The sequence below is a fragment of the Corythoichthys intestinalis genome, chromosome 9, assembly GCF_030265065.1.
Source record: "Corythoichthys intestinalis isolate RoL2023-P3 chromosome 9, ASM3026506v1, whole genome shotgun sequence".
Classification (NCBI taxonomy): Eukaryota; Metazoa; Chordata; class Actinopteri; order Syngnathiformes; family Syngnathidae; genus Corythoichthys; species Corythoichthys intestinalis.
Window position 1 is genome coordinate 32,047,852 of NC_080403.1, and position 20,362 is coordinate 32,068,213.

General features: G+C 38.7%; 1 protein-coding gene across 2 annotated transcripts in view; it reads right to left on the reverse strand.

Moving 5' to 3' along the window:
• The window catches only part of ccdc120b (coiled-coil domain containing 120b), a 48,606-nt gene that overhangs the window by 25,834 nt on the left and 2,410 nt on the right, over nucleotides 1–20,362 (reverse strand). The window contains exon 1 of one of the 2 annotated variants that reach the window (XM_057846215.1): nucleotides 12,678–13,896. The exons of the other annotated variant lie outside the window; for it this stretch is intronic. Within the exon in view, the coding sequence (XP_057702198.1) occupies nucleotides 12,678–12,782 (105 nt within the window). The 5' untranslated portion in view covers nucleotides 12,783–13,896. Of the gene's footprint in view, nucleotides 1–12,677; nucleotides 13,897–20,362 lie in introns of those variants that run through there. 2 annotated transcript variants of the gene reach the window in all.

Genomic DNA, 20,362 nt, shown 5'->3' on the forward strand with positions numbered 1-20,362 from the left:
ATTCAAGATGCTTATTTCTTCTATCATCATTACATTTTGAATAATATTTAGCTGGTACCAAGTGAAAGAAGCTGGCCTCGTCTACGGATCATCAGTTAAACAGGTGTGTCCAAACCTTTTGCAAAGGGGGCAAGATTTGGTGTGGTAAAAATGCAGGGGGCTACCTTGGCTGATTTACATAGAACAATATATTTAAACAAATTTTAGCATGCCCTTCTGCGTGTCACATTTACTTTTTTTTTTTTCATTAATTCATAATTTCAACAATCTCACCTTTGTGGCGTTCTCTTTCGACACTCGGGCTCTTGTGAAATACTGCTGCTGTGAAATTAAACTAGCTTCTCGTTGCTATAATTTCTCGCTGCGTATCTTCCCTGTAATGTTGTACATGTCAGCGTGTCTTGTTCGGTAGTATTATCGCGTCACATCGAACTCTTTAAAAACAGCGACTGTCTCTTTGCAAATGAGGCAGACACAGTTGTTGCGTGTTTCATTGAAGAAATAGTCCAATATCCACCTATCCTTGAAGCGTCGGCCATCGCAGTCAACTTTTTTTTTTATTGATTGTCACCATTTTAGAAAATTGGAAGTAAAGGGTCACACGTGGTAATGTTGCTTAGAGTGTTGCTCTTAAAGTTTTCAAACTTTCGTGAGAATAGGCTGATTTTGTGTTGACAAGATAGTCGTAGATATCAGGGTAGCAGATGTCAGGCAGAGAGGGCGAAGACAGCGGGTCGAAAAATATCGATTTAGGCATCAAATATGGATCTGGCGAATGGATAGACTGAAGCTTTTCCACATAACGCCTTTTATGCAACGCATCCAATGAGTTTACAGCGTCTGAAAGCACCGGGGCTTCCATGAATTGCTTTATAAACTGAACGACTAATTGAAACCATTGAGAATAGGACTAAACAGAGACGGACAATATGGCGGCCGGATACAGCGACACGTCATTCTGTGACGTTGGTGAGTAGGGTCTACAAGTGAAGTCATTATATAATGCAAATAAGGTTGCTTAAAAGTTGGTTGGGATAATTTGAACATCCTGAAAAGTGTGTAGTGTTATGTCCCTACTGTCCCTATGCAAACTTACGCCCTTGATTTCAGATATTGTATTGAACTAGTGTGACCACACCAATTATGATTTGTCTCACTTATGATAATATAAAAACATAAGTTCACGGGATTCGAACCAAGTTAACCTTTCTTTTAACCCTACTAATAGACTGTATATTTGAGGATCATGGCTTTGCAAGGCCTCATTCAGGGGTCTAAAACAAAGCCTACCAAAAGATCTTTAATTTATCCAAGGGAGCGTTGACATGGAGACTTTCTGACCGATTCAACGACAGAAAACACCCCATTAAGAGATTTGCGTCCACACGGCAAGAGATTGATTTCAGTCTTCATTCGAGACGTGTGAATACAATGTCGTCTTCATGCCATGCAATAGGAGGCAGTGCAGTTTTACAATGCGACAGTCGATACACACACTTCCTTGACAAAATCCTCCTCGGCTCAGATAGTCATTGCAGACAACCAACATTGTTGTTCAATACTACTAGCAGCAAAATGTCAAGCTGGCGGTTTTCTGTTTGGACGGACAGAAAATGAGAATTACTACTTCCTGTTACACTGGACTAGAAAACATTGATATAACAACGTTTTCCTGTTCTTTATTTCATTCTTTAAAAAGAAAATATATGCATCATAAACACAAGCATACAAGTTCCAAATGAAAGGTAGCAGAAAGAAGACTAATCCTGATATACTGTATATTCCCCTTGTCCCAAGAAATTAGTTCACAACAAAATCATCGCATAACGTCAACTGGAAGCCACACTGATCTAACTGCACAAATATTCATAATGGACATTTCAGTTTATTTTTATTAGGAGTATGACAATATATCCAAATGGTGATATATTGTGATACTTTGCATCCCAAAAGGTTATTGATATGCTCATGCCGAGAATCGAGATATCATTTAATAAAGATGTCAATGTAAAAAAAATTAATTACATGATTAATAAGGAACCAACAAGTTTCTACCAAAATCTTCCACAAGAATAGTGTCTCAGTGAACTCTTTGGCTGCCATTGACAGTGCTCAACGCCCAATGAAGACCGGGAAATGCGCATGTACGTTCGTTCGAAACAAAAGCATTCACACTATTTCCAATTTTCAGGCCATTTATAGGTCACTTCCTGCTGAGTTTGATTTACTGCCTATTCATTCCCGGATAACTTCCTGTTCTGTAACGCAAAATCAACAGGAAGTGACTCCTAAAATGCACCAAAATCAATAGGAAGTGACTGAAAATCAACAGGTAATGACTAGAGGTGTGCGAAATTTCTGATTCTTAGATTATTCGCGATTCGGCTGTGGAAGATTTGAGAACGATTCACAAACTTCCAAATTCCGATTATTGAAATATGCCAAGTTAAGCGGAACTAAAACACAGTTAGTGCAGTCTTCGGAACACAATGAGGAACAGACCGAGAGTAAACATCATGTGACAATGCTCAACTTACGGCTCTGGCTCAACTCATGCCGCTAGATAAAAAAAACAATAATACCTTACTGCGGCCGACAGCCGCTACAAACTACGCCCACATAATGCTACTGGAGATATCATATGTATAAAGACGTAGATGCAAAATGACAGACTCAGTGGCGTTAACAGCACATGTATAGACAACTAGATGCGAAATGACAGACTTGCTGGCGTTAGTAAACAGACGCCATCTTAAAACAGTAGACTTCTCTGGAAGGCTGTTGTAGCAAACGTTCGGAGCGAACCTAATTAACTTTTTATCCAAAATACTCCTAAAGGCTGAGTTATGCTCCCGCGTTGCGGTGACGGCGCAGCGACTACAGCGTCATTCGACATTCAATGGTTCTCCGGCCAGGTGACGCATTGCTCTGTAATTCACCCCCAAGCCACTAGAGGGGTGTTGCGTTATGTTTGTACGGTTTTGGGGCATGCTTGTTGACTTCCTCTTGTCTAGTTTAACGGAGAAAATATAAACAATGCAAGATGGAACGCTTGAATGTAGATCTTCAGCTCATCAACATTGAATAAATGTTGATCATACAAATGTTGAGGCGCAGGCGACGCAGAGGACGGTTTCGAGGCGGTCTGTCCAAATTTTGATGCCGCATAGAGAGTTCTAGCCTCGGGTGAAAACCAGCTAGCTGTGACAGCTAGCTTCAAACTGGTGTCGAGCACTGCGTCCAGCGTTTTGTCCGAGGTCTGCAAAGCCCTCCAGCCTGATTTGTGTGCAGTGTTCTACAACCAGACAGGGGGAAGCCATAGCAAATTTCTGGCGTCTATGGAACTTCCCAAACTGCTTTGGAAGCCTTGAAGTTAACGTTATCAGAAAAGCACCAAGGCACTCGCAATCAGTGATGATGTATCGTGTGTGAACTTTCTGTTGTTGAAAATTAAACATCAAAACAACTCTTTTGACACCAAACCTGTGCTTTATTCTTCATATATTTGAAGTGTGACACGTAAATAAGTCACAGACTCACAGCATACATATGTACACAATAAATGATGAAGTGATAAAAAGCTAGCAGTTTTTGGCCGACTGGGTCACCGCTTTGTGTGGCCACTCGATTCCGAACACACACGTCTCGGTGGTTCTTACATTTTTTTATTCAATTGCTGACCTTGCCATTTGGCAATCTTTATGATGTCTTGACGAGACTTGCTCTTCGATGATACTCCCGTCGGCTTGGTCCATTTTTGCGTGTAGAAAAATAATGTTTTACAATGGCGGTGATTTCGCGCTGAACCGGAAACAACAGTCTGAGCGGACCAATCACACCCCATTTCCGCCACGTCATATGCTTTGAAGTGACGCTAGGGTTTGAAAAATCAATAGGTACACGTCAGGCTACAGCGCAGGATAGTAAATTGGGTCTTCCTTGACAGCGCAGGTCTGACACGGTAGCATACCTCGGCCTTTAATCGGCAAAATCTTGACTTGAATCTATCTTTAAATGATGAAACAGTTTTAAAACTTTCACGTGTCAAAAGTAGACAGAAGGGAAATTATGGAATGGCGGGAGCAATTTTAACTTTAACGGTTGATTCACAACATTAAATTAATGTAGTGTAAAGCTGCTCATACAGAATGGGGAATTAAGTATTTCATTCATTGTGAACTGTTAACTTGATACTGAAATAGTAGTTTATGTTTTTGTACAATTTTTGTAACTAATTTACCAAACATCAAAAGCAGCTAATAGCTGGGGGGTATCAATAATCGATTTATAATCGAATTGTAGCCTCTGAATCGTAATCCTAATCGAATCGTTAGGTGCCCCAAGATTCCCATCTCTAGTAGTGACCTGAAATGGCCCAAAATGACATCATTGCCTGGCATTGGCTGCCACTGATGGCCATAGAAGTAGGAGGGGCTGGTTTGTAGTGGGAGGAGTTAATTCGCTGCCACCCTCCCAGTTCAAATTGATTGTTGATCTACTCAGGGCCGGCCCAGCCTATACGCAGACTATGCAACTGCTTAGGGCCCCTGACCACTAGGGGGCCCCCAATTTGGCAATTGTTTAATTTATATTCTATTTTGTTTACTACAGTTTGCTTTATTGACTTTTGATACTTTATTACAAGCTTGAAAAAATAAGTTATTCCTTAACTTCTTTGAAGTTTGAAGTATGCAGTGCAACAAAATCTGATTAATATACAAAATATGGACGTATGGGTTGGATTGCATGTATGGGTTTCACAGTACACTGTGACGAAATGGTGGGCCAAAAAAATGGGCACCTTTGCATTATTTTGCTTAGGGCCCCCAAATGGCCTGGGCCGGCCCTGGATCTACTAGTGATAAACTTATTTCAGAAGGATGAAGATAACTTATTTTTCTGTTTGTTAGTTGTTTCGTAGAATACCCTAGAATGATTTCCTGACCAATGTATCGATAATCATTGTGTCGCCATATTGTGATCTTTGTATCGAAAATCGTATCGTATCGTTAGGTACCAAAAGGTTCCCATCCCTATTTCTTATACGAGCTGCAGTCCTGTTTATATGGTTGTGGAGCAAGCCTCGCAATTGAATCATTCCACTTTGGAGCCCGTAATCGAAAGCTTGAGTCTTATTTTCCCAATTCACCGTCACCATCAAAATGTGAGGCCAATTGCAAAACAATCATTGCGAGCTGCTGTCACGTAAATGGCCACTAATAAGGGTGTTTGAAGGATGTGAGAAATATAAAGTAGCGAGAGACCCCACACATATAGATCACACAAAATTCACCAAAATTGTTCCAGATTTGAATATAGCAGACATGCCAAACACTAATACAATGTGCAGCCCCTTAAAGAATATTAAAAAAATGATTATCATCCACTGTTGTATTTCTTGAGAAAAAATGATTTAAAAAATGTTCTAAAAGTTCTTGTGCCTCATGGCAAAGTGTGAAAGGAGTCTAAAATTACCTCGTGAATGAATTAACAACCTATTAATTTGCAAAGAGGAGGTGAAAGAGGAGAAGCAATATTAATAATGTATTCAGACAAATCCCATTGTGCGTGATGTGCAAAAAATAGTAGATGCCTGAAGTGTTCAATGAATTAAGGGTCTATGCTACCATTAAGGATAACCAAATACCTGGATGTTAAGGTCACATGCAACTTCCCTTAAAAAATATATATATAAATATATTTTCCCACGGAAAATGAATTTAACTTTCCATTCAAAATGTGCTTGACAAGACACAAATGATTGTGTGGAGTTCTCATTTCTTCAAATAGCAGAGGTTCATTACCATCAAAGCCTCAAAGACATCCAAAAATAGTGTCAGTGCTTTTTCCACCGAAATCCTCCCTTCTCAACAATGCTCACAAATCACGACCACAAACAAGCATCTTGCTGTCTGTTCGCCAGTCAGTCGACTAAATCATTACGACTCTATTCAGTCCGCAAATCTGGATGGCTATCCTCGAGGCTGAACCAGAATCAACCTCCTCAAAGGTTGCTTCTGCCAGCATCCCATTTTTAAAGGAGAAACATTTGTCTGTCAAGTAAAAGGAGCAGCTGAGTGCAAGCTAGACCAGCTTTCTGGGTCAAGCAAGAAGATCTAATGTTCTTTTTTCCTGGCTTAAACAACAATGATTGAGGCACGCTTTGTGTGGACACATAGTTGAAATACTTCCACTGGCTCCTGTCCTGGAACTGAACTAGTCACTGTTGTGCGTTCTTGTCTTATACATGTGAAAACCAACAGCATACTTGACCTCTTATTGACAGACAAGTTGCCTCACATGAGTCTGGTTACACAGAACCAGATCAGTGGTCAGACATTAGGTATTCTTACAGTATACAAAAGTACTTCCTTTGGTCATGACTGCGCTCAGGTGTACTTTACTGCTAAGCACTAAACTCACTGAGAGATAGAGAATGTGACACTATGTAAAGGTAATCATCTGGGTGGTTGCCAAATGGTGTTGACATGACAATTGCTTTAGTCTGGAAAGCAAAACATTTGCCTGGACAAGTGAAGTAACTTGCTGTCTAGACCAGAAAACTGATCTGCAAGTCTTTGCATCAGTGTGTGTAGCTTTATTATAATTGATTGATCACAGAAACTTTACAACTAGGCATGTGACATTATGATATTCTGACGGTATGATTCACGGTATCACAGTATTGCAATTACAACTCTAAAATGTGTGAATCTGAGATATCTGGGTTAAAAAAAATCCATTGAACAGGATTTTTCATTTTTCAAAACATATTAGCAAATTGGAACGTAAGTATAATGTTAAGTTAAAATAAATTTTAAAATTATATATTCCTTGTTTTTTCTTTTTTTGTTGTTGTTTTTTATGTTCTGGTGTCTTTTCTATTGTATTGTTTTTCATGTTGTGAATTATTTGCTGGAAAATCAATAAAAAATACATTGGGAAGAAAAAAATATGTATATAACAATTAAAATAAATGCAGTCCTTTAGGTGAGCCGAAACCCACAGCTCAACATAATTACCCTCAGAACAAATATAATGGAATTATTTTCCATAAAAAGTACATGTGTACGACTTGTATCACGTTTACATTATACTAGGGCTGCAGCTATCGAGTATTTTAGTAATCGAGTAATTGACTGAAAATTATATCGATTAATCGAGTAATCGGAAAAAACATTTTTTTTTAGATAAAGAGCAATTATAGATATACGTGAGAAAAAAAGACATTTAATCCAATATTGAACCATTTTCAGTCAATCAATGTCTTTATTTTTGATGTACATTGTTGAAAACAGCCAACAATTGCATCTCAGATGGGACTAGAAATTTTTTTTTAACTGCTTTCACTCAAAAAACCCACTCAAAAAAAAAAAAAAAACATATTTCTTACCTAAAAATGTAATTAGTTACGCTTCATAACACACATCGCTTAAAAGCTAGGTGTTTTTTCACATGTGTTTCAATTGAATTTCCATTTGTGTCAAGCTATTTTTAAGTTGTAGTTCAGTTTTAAATTAGTCTAAACTGTAAGTACTGAGAGGATTTTGAGTTTTTGCAGTGTTCAAAATAAATGTAAGATACCGGCTGTATTGGAGCACATTAGGGACCAGTGCTACTTGGTGTTTTATTCAGCAATGACTACTGAGCTAAAACTGACAGTTAGCTTTATTATGTTTTATTTTTACACCCTCATCACTCTACAACGCTGTGTTTTTACAGATTAAATAAAGCCTGTATGTAAGACACTTTAGCCACGCATCGACAATGGTCATAATCAATACAAACCTAGCCCTCCGAAGGGCTAACATTACATGAGCGAGTGACAGTAACGTTATATTTATTAGCGCTGATAAGTCTACTGCTTAAAGATGGCGGCTGTTTACTAACGCCGCCCAGACGCGGCCGAGTCTGTCATATCGCATCTAGTTCTAAATGCATGCGATATCTATGAGACGCATCGGACACTACCTGCTACCACACTAGCATCATGCGGGCGTAGTTTTTAGCAACGTCGGCGTAGTTTGTGGCGGCTGTCGGCTGCGGTGAGGGTTTTTTTATTCAATTGCTTCTTCCTCTACGCACGTGACGTCAGCGCGTTGTCCCGCGTTAAAAGCAGTCCGGGCAAAACGTGATGCTTAGAGCTGGCAAAATTAAACGATTCCTCGAGGTGAATAAAATTACTCGGATCAGTTTTTAAACTCGAGTTACTGGAGTTGCTCGAGTATTCATTTCAGCTCTACATTATACATACACTCTCTTTCTTAACACAGACAGTTGCAAGAGAGAAAAAAACACCACTTGTTCTACCACCGCTAGACACACTAAACACACTGAAATTAATTCTCATAGCTGGTGGGAAACTTTCATGACAGTGTTTACTAACCTTTAATTTTGCATAAATGCAAAATCATATTGGAGGCGTTGCCTCCTCGGCAGCCACCATCTGCACACATCTTTTACGTGTCGATTGGCCCTCCTCCTCTAAGCCGCGGCTGTCTGTAACTTTTTTGTAGCCGAATGTTTCCCATACCAGCGATTCAGCTTTCTTCGATGGGGGGGGGGTATGAGTTTCACCTCCTCCAGCCATTGTGTAGCACAGCTGACTCACTGACACCGAGCAACAACTGGTGGGGAAGGGTTGAGCCTTACAGTTGAGAGCGAGGAATTTCTCCATGCATTTTTGTGACAAAAAATAGCTAATACCTTAGGGACGGTATGACATAAAATTTTTGCGGTTCTAAAACCTTGACATTTGCATACCACGATATACAGTGCTGCTCGAAAGTTTGTGAACCCCACAGCGATGGTCAGATTTTTTGTAAAAAAAACTAAAATAACCTTATTAAATGTTAAGTTATACCCAAATCCACAATACTGACATTCCAAATAATGGACTGAAACAAAAGAAATAGTTATATTGTCATTCTTTATTTAACAAAAGTGGTTGATTTAAGAAAAACTCAGATATCATGTGTGCAAAAGTATGTGAACCCCTTCAGTTAATAGGATATTGCGCCTCCTTTTGCAGAGATTACCTCAACCAAACGGTTTCTGTAGTGACTAATCAGCCTCTCACATCTACTTTGGGGGATTTTTGCCCATTCTTCCTTGCAGAACGCAGTCAGTTGAGAGAGGTTTGATGGGCGTCTGGCATGAACTGCTCGCTTCAGGTCCCGCCACAGCATTTCAATGGGATTTAGGTCAGGACTTTGACTGGGCCAGTCCAGAACACGAATCTTCTTCTTTTTCAGCCATTCCTTGGTTGTATTGCTGGAATGCTTTGGATCATTATCATGTTGCATGATCCACCTTCTGCCAAGCTTTAACTTCAAAACAGATGGCGTCAGGTTATGTTCTAGGATTTGACAATATTCCTCAGAATTCATGATTCCCTGGACTATGTGGAGTTGTCCAGGTCCTGAGGATGAAAAGCAAGCCCAGATCTTGACATTCCCACCTCCATGCTTCACTGTTGGGAGAAGGTTCTTTTGGTGGTATGCAGTGTTGACTTTTCGCCAGACATGGCGGTTTTGGTTGTGACCAAACAGTTCAATTTTGCACCTACATCAGTTGATGAAAACTCTTTTTAATTTAGTCTCGACAACACAACTGTTAAAAAAACAAAAAAAAAACTACTGAATTGATTGATTAGGAAATCAGGTTGAAATAATAGAAAATTCCAAAATGTTGAGGGGGTTCACAAACTTTTGAGCAGCACTGTACCTTGAAAACGGTAATCGGCACATGTCTACTTACAACAATGAAGTTGGAGGAATAAACACAACATGACACAAAAGCATGTATAGACCCCACTCACCAACGTCACACAATGACGTGTCGCTGTATCCAGCCACCATATTGTCCGTCATGGTTTATCCGTATTCTCAATGGTTTCAATTTGTCGTGCAATTTATAGTGCAATTCATGGAAGCCCCGGTGCTTTCAGATGCTGTAAACTCATTGGATGCGTTGCATAAAAGGCGTTATGTGGAAAAGCTTCAGTCTATCCATTCGCCAGATCAATATTTGATGCCTAAATCGATATTTTTCGACCCGCTGTCTTCGCCGTCTCTGCCTGACATCTGCTACCCTGATATCTACAACTATCTTGTCCAAAGAAACTCAGCCTATTCTCACGAAAGTTTGAAAAACTTTTAAGAGCAGCACTCTAAGCAACATTACCCCGTGTGACCCTATACTTCCAATTTTCTAAAATGGCGACAATCAATAAAAAAAAAAAAGTTGACTGCGATGGCCGACGCTTCAAGGATAGGTGGATATTGGACTATTTCTTCAATAAAATACGCAACAACTGTGTCTGCCTCATTTGCAAAGAGACAGTCGCTGTTTTCAAAGAGTTCGATGTGACGCGTTATAACCAAACAAGGCACGCTGACATGTACGACAACATTACAGGGAAGATACACAGCGAGAAATTAAAGCAACTTGAAGCTAGTTTAATTTCACAGCAGCAGCATTTCGCCAGAGCCCGAGTGTCAAAAGAGAACGCCACAAAGGCGAGATTGTTGAAATTATGAATTTAAAAAAATAATAATAAAGCAAATGTGACATAGAAGGGCTTGCTAAAATTTGTTTAAATAGATTGTTCTACGTAAATCAGCCAAGGTAGCCCCACACATTTTTACCACACCAAATCTGGCCCCCTTTGCAAAAAGTTTGGACACCCCTGTTTAACTGATGACCCGTAGACGAGGCCAGCTTCTTTCACTTGGTACCAGCTAAATATTATTCAAAAAATAATGATGGCGGAAGAAATAAACATCTTGAATTTGAAACTGTATGTTGTCGGCGATTAGCCTCGCAATGATTTTAATTGTGGTTGTCAGCCCAAAACCCTCTAAATATATATTAAATGCATCTTACCAGGTATAAAATGACTACTACATAGTCTGTGGTGATCGTTTGGTGCCCAGTTTTCTCGTCGAATTGCAGCAGTCCATCTCGTTCTCCTCTCCGGGTCTCTCGGAATACGGTAGAACTTCAAGTCTCTCCGTCTATCTTCTCTGTTACTGCAACCAACTGCCACACACGCCTTCACCATTTTGATTATTAATGTTAAAGAGCAGAAAAACACGCCATAAGAGGAGGAATTTACATAGCGGTAATGCGTAAACACGACAAGCTGAAGGACAATATGGCGCGAAGGCGTGGTTGTGACGTCATGTGAGTGGGGTCTATAGAAAACTTTCAAGAAAAGCCTAATCGCATTACAAATATTCAGCTTCTACACAAATTAATGAGAACTGCTGCATGGGAACAGCTTTTGTCATTGAAAGACAAATGGTTTTAAAACACCAAATGCATTGTAATGACCAGTTCACACTTAGCAAAATGACACTTTCTAATCACAGTATCATCAAAAAGTAGAAGGAAGAAAAGGCAAAGAAAAGAACCACTGAATTACCATATGACACACAAATGTGTGTATTCAAATTGTGCTAAAAGCGCATCCCAAACTGAAGGAAACACCAGGTATCCTACAAAAAGCAACAACTGCTACAGTCCGACAATCACACCTGAAGATAAAAAGTGGGAGTTACGGACAAAATGTTCAAACATCTGGTACACAGATGTATGCAGTGATACAGGTATAACAACATGGGACTTCATCACATTCCATGGAACAGCCTGCAGGAGTGCCGGCAGGAGGGATCAGATAAACTGGGAGCTGCATCAAAGGGAGGATCGAGAGCGATATGAACGCTGGAGATATGAATGCGAGGCGATTACCGAACACGTGTTTTGTTTTGCGTGGACTGGGGTGAGGGATTGGAATTGGTAAAGGGGGTTGTGTGGAGGGAGGCTATGTTGGTTAAAACATGAGCTGTGCGACGCAAGTGAGCTTCCTCTGTGCAGCTCGCATCACACGAATGCAAATCAACAAGGAGTTTAACATTCAAGTCTGCAGGGCCAAATGCGGAGGCCTGCAAACATAGCTTCAAATCTGACAACTTTCACACGGCAAGATGCTTTCCTTTATTATCAGCAACATTTGATGGGAGCGTTTCTATTCCTCCCCTGCAATGATCGCAGTGTCTTTAAAAGACAATCTGATTCTATTATCTTTTCTAAAGGCTAGGAGTCTGGAAAAAAACATTCTTTGTGATACGTCAACTGTAATCACTTTCTTAATCCAGCAATTACGAAGATTTTTGGACCCTTTTTTGACTGTGCCCCAGTGGCAAACACAGGGTTCATAACAGTGTGAATGAATGAGTTTGATGTGGAAGAATGTGGGCTTTGACCCCGACCCCATCAAACTAACACAAAGATTGTGAGTCAGGCGCTCTTGTTAAACATCAGTGACATCTGACCTCTCTCAGTGTTTTTCTGGATGAATGAATAATATATAATGAAGGAACACAAACAGACTTCTGCTATTGTCAAAATAGTGTTTAACAGTAGTACATCTTGATGTCCCGACAACACTGCACCACATTGTAATTGGAAACGGACGCACAACATTGTTTGTTAGTTGATTGTTAGTCCTGTCATCTAAGAGACATTAAGAGGCGCTAAGATGACGTGTAAAGCAGCAGCTGAGACATCATCTAACAGTCACTGTTCACAGGTGAGGACAACCAGTTCTCATGTTGACACAGCTGCTGCTGTTGTGAACTTACACATACAAAACAGACAAGGGTTAAACTTACAGCTATACAGCTCCCGCTAAGACGAGAGGAAATGTCTCCTCCTTGTCCGACTGTTTCATGCTGCAGATGCGACAAATCATGATAACGTCGCAACCGTGAACCCATATCCTCTCCAACAGGCCTCCTTTATTTGATAAGCAGAAGACATGTGACTTCTGCCTGCACAGTCATGCTTCTCAGCAGTTTAAATTCATGAGTAGCACCAACATGCTATTGTGGTCTGATGAGGATTTAACGTATACAATGGCAGCCTAATAGTACAATTTCGAAATTGAACTTTTAAATTTTCAGGAAGGTTAAGCTAAAATGTCACTATTACCCCGGGAGTCTAAACATATTTGTGTATAACAACATCAGTGTACCTTGCTGAACTCTTTCAGCCAGCATCAAAGCATTCAATAAAAGGAGATCAGAATGGACTTCCCCAAGAGGGAAAGGGGCTTTTTTCTTTTCATCATGAATAAAGCCCAGGTGTAGAAGGTGAAAAATCTTCATTTATGCTAGCATTAACATCTACCAAGACCTGTCATAGTCACACAAGTTCAACACAGTGGTAAAAAGGCTGCTCAGAAACCTCTACACCTATACTGTTGGGAGCATCCTAAGTATGAGCATCACAGCCTGAATTGGGCACACTAGCTGCATGAAACATCAAAAATACCAGTGCAAATGATTAGGACACCTATAGACAAGTTTCTGAGGTACTTTCGCTTTACTTCTGCATATCTGCTCGCGACTTCCATTTTACATTTTCTCTACCCAAAACAACAGTAGAGCTGGAGTGGCAATACTCATTAAAATCCCTCAAAAAAGACAATTTGGAAATGTCGCATCCATCCGCCATCATTACGACATGGGAGGACAACATGAAGAAATGTCTAATGCCACAACCAAAATAGTTTTGTATTTTATTGATTTAATGGCAGTGGATGGAGACTAGTGTTGCAACCATTAATCGATTAACTCGCGTATTCGATTAGAAAAAAATATTCAAATTAAATTTTATTGCTTCGAGTATTCGTTTAATTAAAGTGGCGTTGTATTGATTTTGAAAGTGTTTGCATGTAGTTTTATTGATTTGGGTGGCAACAATGAATATGATGTAACTCATTTCTCATGGCTGAAACCAGCTGCTGCCTGTTAAAACCAACATTAGCCAAGTTTTTGTTTGAGCTAATGTTTTCTAATGCATTCATGATTTAGTTTATAGGTATATTTAACAGTTTTTTGGGGGAATATGTGTCTGAACCATTTGTTAAGAGCACTGTAAAAAAAAAAATTTTTTTTTTAGCATTTTATAGCATTTAAGCTAGCGGATTTTTTCTGTGTAAGTTAGCCAATTATTCTTTTGTTGTACATACAGTAGATCCTCATTTTTTAATTTCTTTTTAATACCGTTTTAGGGTCGGCTCGGGTATTTTAATTTTTCATGTTCCTTATCCGATTACTCCATTATTCGAACTAACTAGTCCATTGATTAATCGACTAATAAAATCTTCGATAGCTGCAGCCCTAATGGAAACACAATCAGGGACCTGAAAATCTCCAAAGCATGCAGTTGAATGTGTCCTAATATATGAATATAGTAATTTTGTGTTAATAAAGGCAGATGGGGAACCAAGACAGTGCCACCACAAAGTAATAGCAGGTACATTTATGTTCAATTTTACTACAATTCTGTGTGTTGCGTCAAAGCTGAGACATCATGAGCTGGGCATTAGCTTCAACGATAAAGAAATGAAAAACAAACACTCATATACTACAAGTCATACACTGGCTTTTTACCCTACATGCATACAATCAAACGTTACATGTGTTTTGTTTGTTTGTTAACAGTAGGGTTGGGCATCAAGCATGGATGGGAACCGGTTCTAACACTAAGATGCTCCGGAACCGTTCGAATTTTTAAATTTTGATTCCATGTTTCGATGCCCTGACCGCCGAGCGGAAAAAAATTGCTCAAGTTCAAAGACTGATATTTATATACAAGTTTAAAATAGCCCTGTGAGAAGTTCATATAATTTTTAAAAAATCATTGAGAAGTTAAGACTTTAATATAAACTACGCAATTTTTTTTAGCCTGTGCCTCTCTTTTTTTTTTTTTTTTTTTGACCGTGCCTCTTAAAATAATCGGAATCGAAAATCGTTCAGAACCGGAATCGTTCAATTTCAAACGATGCCCAACCCTAGTTAACAGGTGGAAAACGCTGTTAGGAATGGGAAGACAACTTGATATGCCTCACAACAACACTTACGTTGATGGACATACAGTATATCGAGACTATGTGCATTCTACCTTGATGATGGAAGGATTTATGCTCCTCTCTCGTTAATATTTTTCTAAAAAATTTATAATTTGTGATTTATTGACCTGTTTTGCACACGCACCAATAATTTTGAATAAAACATGAAATGGAATCATGTTGTCCAAAAGTTTTATTGCGATCAATATCAGCAATAAAAAAGAATGACATACTATTTGCTTATATGTACATGTGTGATAAACTCATAATAATCTAAACAGATGAACAATACCTTGTAGTAATTCCTTGTAACAACAAAATCTGTGTCAGCCCTTCTGCGTTCAGCAACTGTAATATTGTTTGTAATTTTGCCTCATCTTGGTCACTCAAGTGGACGGCATATCAATCTACACCTCATGTTAACACAGGCTGCACAGCTTGTTAGAATTTGGTCCACGAACGATCAATGAAGTGATAAGATAAGAACAAACGCACAACACAGAAAGTCCTGGAGCTTCATCTACGTCGTGCTGAATCCATTTTTGGAGATTCCATGGGTTCCTCTGGTTTGATTTTGCAGTTTTAACTTTGTCTACACATTGCTTATTTCAACCACACTTCATGTTGTTCTGTACTCTAAACTCGAAGTCCGTAGCCCATGTCTATACCAAATGCTGTAATGTTAAGATCCAGGAGGATCTCCAAGGATCCCTCAGCCACACCAGCGACAGACTGCTGCAATTAGAGAAACAATGAAAATTGTTCAGGGTAAAGATGGAAAGACTGAAATTTGCTTTCTTACCCCAGGTCATCAGACTGCTGAATAAGGACTAAGTAATTTGATGTACACTGTGCAGCTCATGGGAATCTTATAATACAGACAAACTGATATATACATGAAGATGGTCCTTAGTAAGCTGCATTTAACTCTTTTAGTGCCATTGACGATGACAGACGTCCAATACATGTGCCTCGTTTCATTTTACTATTGAGAATTTAAATTATTTTGTCACTAGTAGACATCCAATCCATTTAACCTGGAAAGGCTAAGAGCGAATTAACATTCATTGAAATAACTGGACGTCTATCACCATCGATGGCAGCCAATGAGTTAATCAGTTCTGGTTTAGCTGTCATAGATAAGGCAGTGTGATGATGTTATTGCTTTAAATAAACTATATAGAATTACTGTATCTTTACTGTACGTTTAGTTTGACACTTAATTTACAGACTGGTAGTGGTAAGAAACAGCTTGGAGACAATTTAAAATACCGTATTGGCCTGAATATAAGACGGTGTTTTTTGCATTGAAAAAAGACTGAAAAAATAGGTGTCGTCTTATATTTGCGGTCTAGACATTATACCCATTCACTGTAATGTACTGTAATTATTTTCTGTATAAAAATTAATTTGGTGTTCAAAAAGTCGTTTTTCAAACTTGAGTCTTGAAAAAGAGGGGGTCGTCTTATAATCAGGGCCGTCTTATATTCGAGCAAATACGGTAATTGTTCACTATTTTTTCAAACTAACTACTAGAGGTGTGCGAAATTTCTGATTCTTAGATTACTCGCGATTCGGCCGTGGAAGATTCGAGAACGATTCACAAACATCCAAATTCCGATTATTGAATTATACCAGGTAAAGCAGAACTAAAACACAGTCAGGGTGGTCTTCAGGACGCAATGAGGAACGGACCAAGAGCAAATATGTTCAACTCATGCCGCTAGATAAAAAAAAAACAAAAATACCTGACTGGGGCCGACAGATGGTTCAAACAACGCCCAGTTGCTAGTTGCTACAAACATACGGCCACATACGGCTATAGTAGATATCACATATATGCAGAACTAGATGCTAAATGACAGACGACTTCGGTGTTAGAACATATAAAAAGAACTAGATGCGAAACGACAGGCTTGTCGTTCAGTAGTTGCCGCGTTGTAAACAGCCGCCATCTTAAAGCAGTAGACTTCTCTAGAAGGCTCTGTTGTAGTGAACCTAACTGAAATACTCCTAAATCAGCAAAATCTTGACTTGAATCTATCTTTAAATAATGAAACCATTTTAAAACTTTGGCATGTTGTAAGTAGACAGAAGAGAAATTATGGAATAACGGGAGCAATTTTATCAACTTTAACGGTTGATTCACATCATTAAATTAATTGAATGTAGTTTAAATCTGCTGATACAGAATGGGGACTCGAGTATTTTATTTAATGTTTTTAACTGTTAACTTGATACTTAAATATTAGTTTGGTTTAGCCTAATAGGATTTTTATTCTATTTTGGAACTAATGTACAAAACATTTGGGTGACATCAATAATCGATTTATAATCGAATCGGAGCCTCTGAATCGTAATCGAATCGTTAGTTACCCAAAGATTCCCACCTCTACTAACTACAGCTTATTGTGAAATGAGTTGAGCTGCGTTCAGTGCCACCAGCAGGGTGTTTTTTGTAAAATTTTTGCTCGCAAAGAAGAAGGTCAACTGAACGACGGCTTTAATCTTGAAAAAGTACATCGATTATTACTTATCTCAAAGCGTTTTCCTTATGAAGAATGAAGTTCTTTAAATTTAGACAGGATGACAGGCACTTGAGCACAAAATGTGCTGCACTGTACTGCAGAAGTCCACTTTGAACATTTTAAACAAATATAGACATTATTCAGCAATCTATTTTCACACCTCCTGTTTGTTCAAGGTTTCATGTAGTTGGAGTTTACCCCAGCTGAACTCAGACAAAAGACAGACCACAGCCAGTCAATCACAGGAAGAAAACTATTCACACCTTCACTGAGTGGGAAGTGAACCTAGACTACCTGCACAGAATGAGAAACAATGATGCATGTTGGGAAAATCGGTGATGTAAAACAAAGGGCTTTGTAGAAGTGTAGTGAACCATTATTTTACAATCTTCCGCTTTCCATTTTCTTAAAATACATTACTGATTCATACCAAGTTTATCAGCACTAAGCAGGAAAACTTAGCTTTGATCGAGTAATCTGACAGGTTACTTCTCTTCTTTGGCCTTGACACTCACCTTTTCAATGTAACACATTTTCTCCAAGGTGAAAAAAAAATCTAGATATCCACCTGGATTCTGCTCAGCCAAGGTAGTAGGGTAATAAAGAAAGGAATGTGGCTCAAACATTGGAGAGGATTATTCCAACACATTTTGCTATTGCTCTATACCACCTAGATGAAGACCTGCGTATAGCTTAGGTTTCGATGGTCTACTGTAGCTACAATTTAGAGTGGCATCTAAGAGTTTCTTTTCATGCCACTTTGTCTAAATAGAAGTTTATAACTACACCGTGAGTGTAAATATAGCCATATACTGTACTTGCACACATTAACACAGTTTTGATCTTATTCTGATTGAAATGTAGGTGACTTCACAATTGTTAATGTGCTCAGAGACTTTGAGACCCTCCTCAGTCTGACACCCTTCACTCCCCAGGCTTATTATCTTCTTTTTTGAATCAAAGCTTGCTAAAAAAAAAAAAAAAAAAAAAAAAAAGTCACTGACTACAGTGGTATGAAAAATTAGCTGAACCTTTTGAAATGTGACCTTTGTCAAAATCACACAGATGAAAAAACTGTTTGCTTTAACTAAAATCACCAAAACATTTATAGGTTTTCATATTTTAATGAGGATAGTATGCAAACAATGACAGAAGGAGGAAAATAGGTAAGTGAACCATCACATTTAGTATTTTGTCGTTGACGTTGCTAAAAACTTCGCCCGCATGATGCTAGTGCGGTAGCAGGTAGTGTCCGATGCGTCTCATAGATATCACATGCATTTAGAACAAGATGCGAAATGACATACTCGGCCGAGTATGGGCGGCGTTAGTAAACAGCCGCCATCTTTAAGCAGTAGACTTCTCAGCGCTAATAGATATAACGTTACTGTCTGTCACTCGCTCATGCTTCGGAGGGATAGGTTTCTATTGATTATGACCACTGTCGATGCGTGGCTAACGTGTCTTAAATACAGGCTTTATTTAATCTGTAAAAACACAGCGCTGTAGAGTGATGAGGGTGTAAAATTAAAACATAATAAAGCTAACTGTTAGTTTTAGCTCAGTAGTCATTGCTGAATAAAACACCAAGTAGCACTGGTCCCTAATGTGCGCCAATACAGCAGGTATCATACATTTATTTTGAACACTGCAAAAACTCAAAATCCTATCAGGTTTTACAGTTTAGACTAACTTAAAACTTAACTAGAACTTTAAAATAGCTTGACCAAAATGGAAATTAAATTGAACACGTTGGGAAAAACACGTAGCTTTCAAGTGATGTGTGTTATCAAGCTTAGTTACATTTTTAGGTAAGAAATATATATTTTTTTTAAAAAGATCTAGAAGTTTTTTGAGTGAAAGCAGTGAATTTTTTTTTCTAGTCACACGTGAGAAGCAATTTTTGGCTGTTTTTAACAATGTAAATCGAAAATAAAGACATTGATTGTAGTTCAATATTGGATTAAATGTCTTTTTTTTTCATGTATATTTATAATTGCTCTTTACTTTAAAAAAATGTTTTATCCGATTACTCGATTAATCGATAGAATTTTCAGTCGATTATTCGATTACTAAAATATTCGATAGCTGCAGCCCTAACAAACGCGTTGAACTTTTGTCTTATTTGCGGTCTTTTTTTCTTTCGGAATGACTAAAATTTGCTGTGTTGCTGGTTGTAACACAAGGAAGAGTTCGGAGCCGCATTCGAAGTTCTTCATTCTTCCTCATGAGAAGAAAAGGAGAAGCAAATGGCTGAAAGCAATCAATCGAGGAACAGTAAAAGAAGACGGTTCACCTGCGGGAACCTAAATCCAGGCACATTTACATTTGCATTTTATTACTGGTGAGTAAACTTTAATCGATTTTTTTGCCCCAATCAGCTGCTAGGATTCAATAGACGGGCAGTGGTTATTATCACCGTAACCGACAACTCGCAAAGCGTTATTTTTCTTTTGCCGTGAACTGCTCTGATTGGCCAATCGGTATATTATTGGCATGGTGGGAATTGGTTATTTTGCCGTGACGTGACTCATGCACTGCGTTCTTGCCTCGTGACACCCCATTTAGTTCTACTACCACGGTTCATGGCTAAATAACGCTTAGAGGCGAATTACCGGTTACGGCAGAAAAAAATCAATTCACATACAGTATACTACCATTTTTTGTTGTTGCACACAGTACATACCATATTGGCCCGAATACAAGACGGTGTTTTTTGCATTGAAATGACACTGCAAAAGAGGGGGTCGTCTTATATTGGCGGTCTAGACATTATACCCATTCGCGACGCTAGATGGCGCCAGATATCATTGAAGCGATGTTCTGTCATGATAGATCTCAGCTACTCTTTTTAGTTTAACCTGTTTGCATTATTTTATTGCAATGTTTTTCCTTATTCCGATTTGTTTCAGGA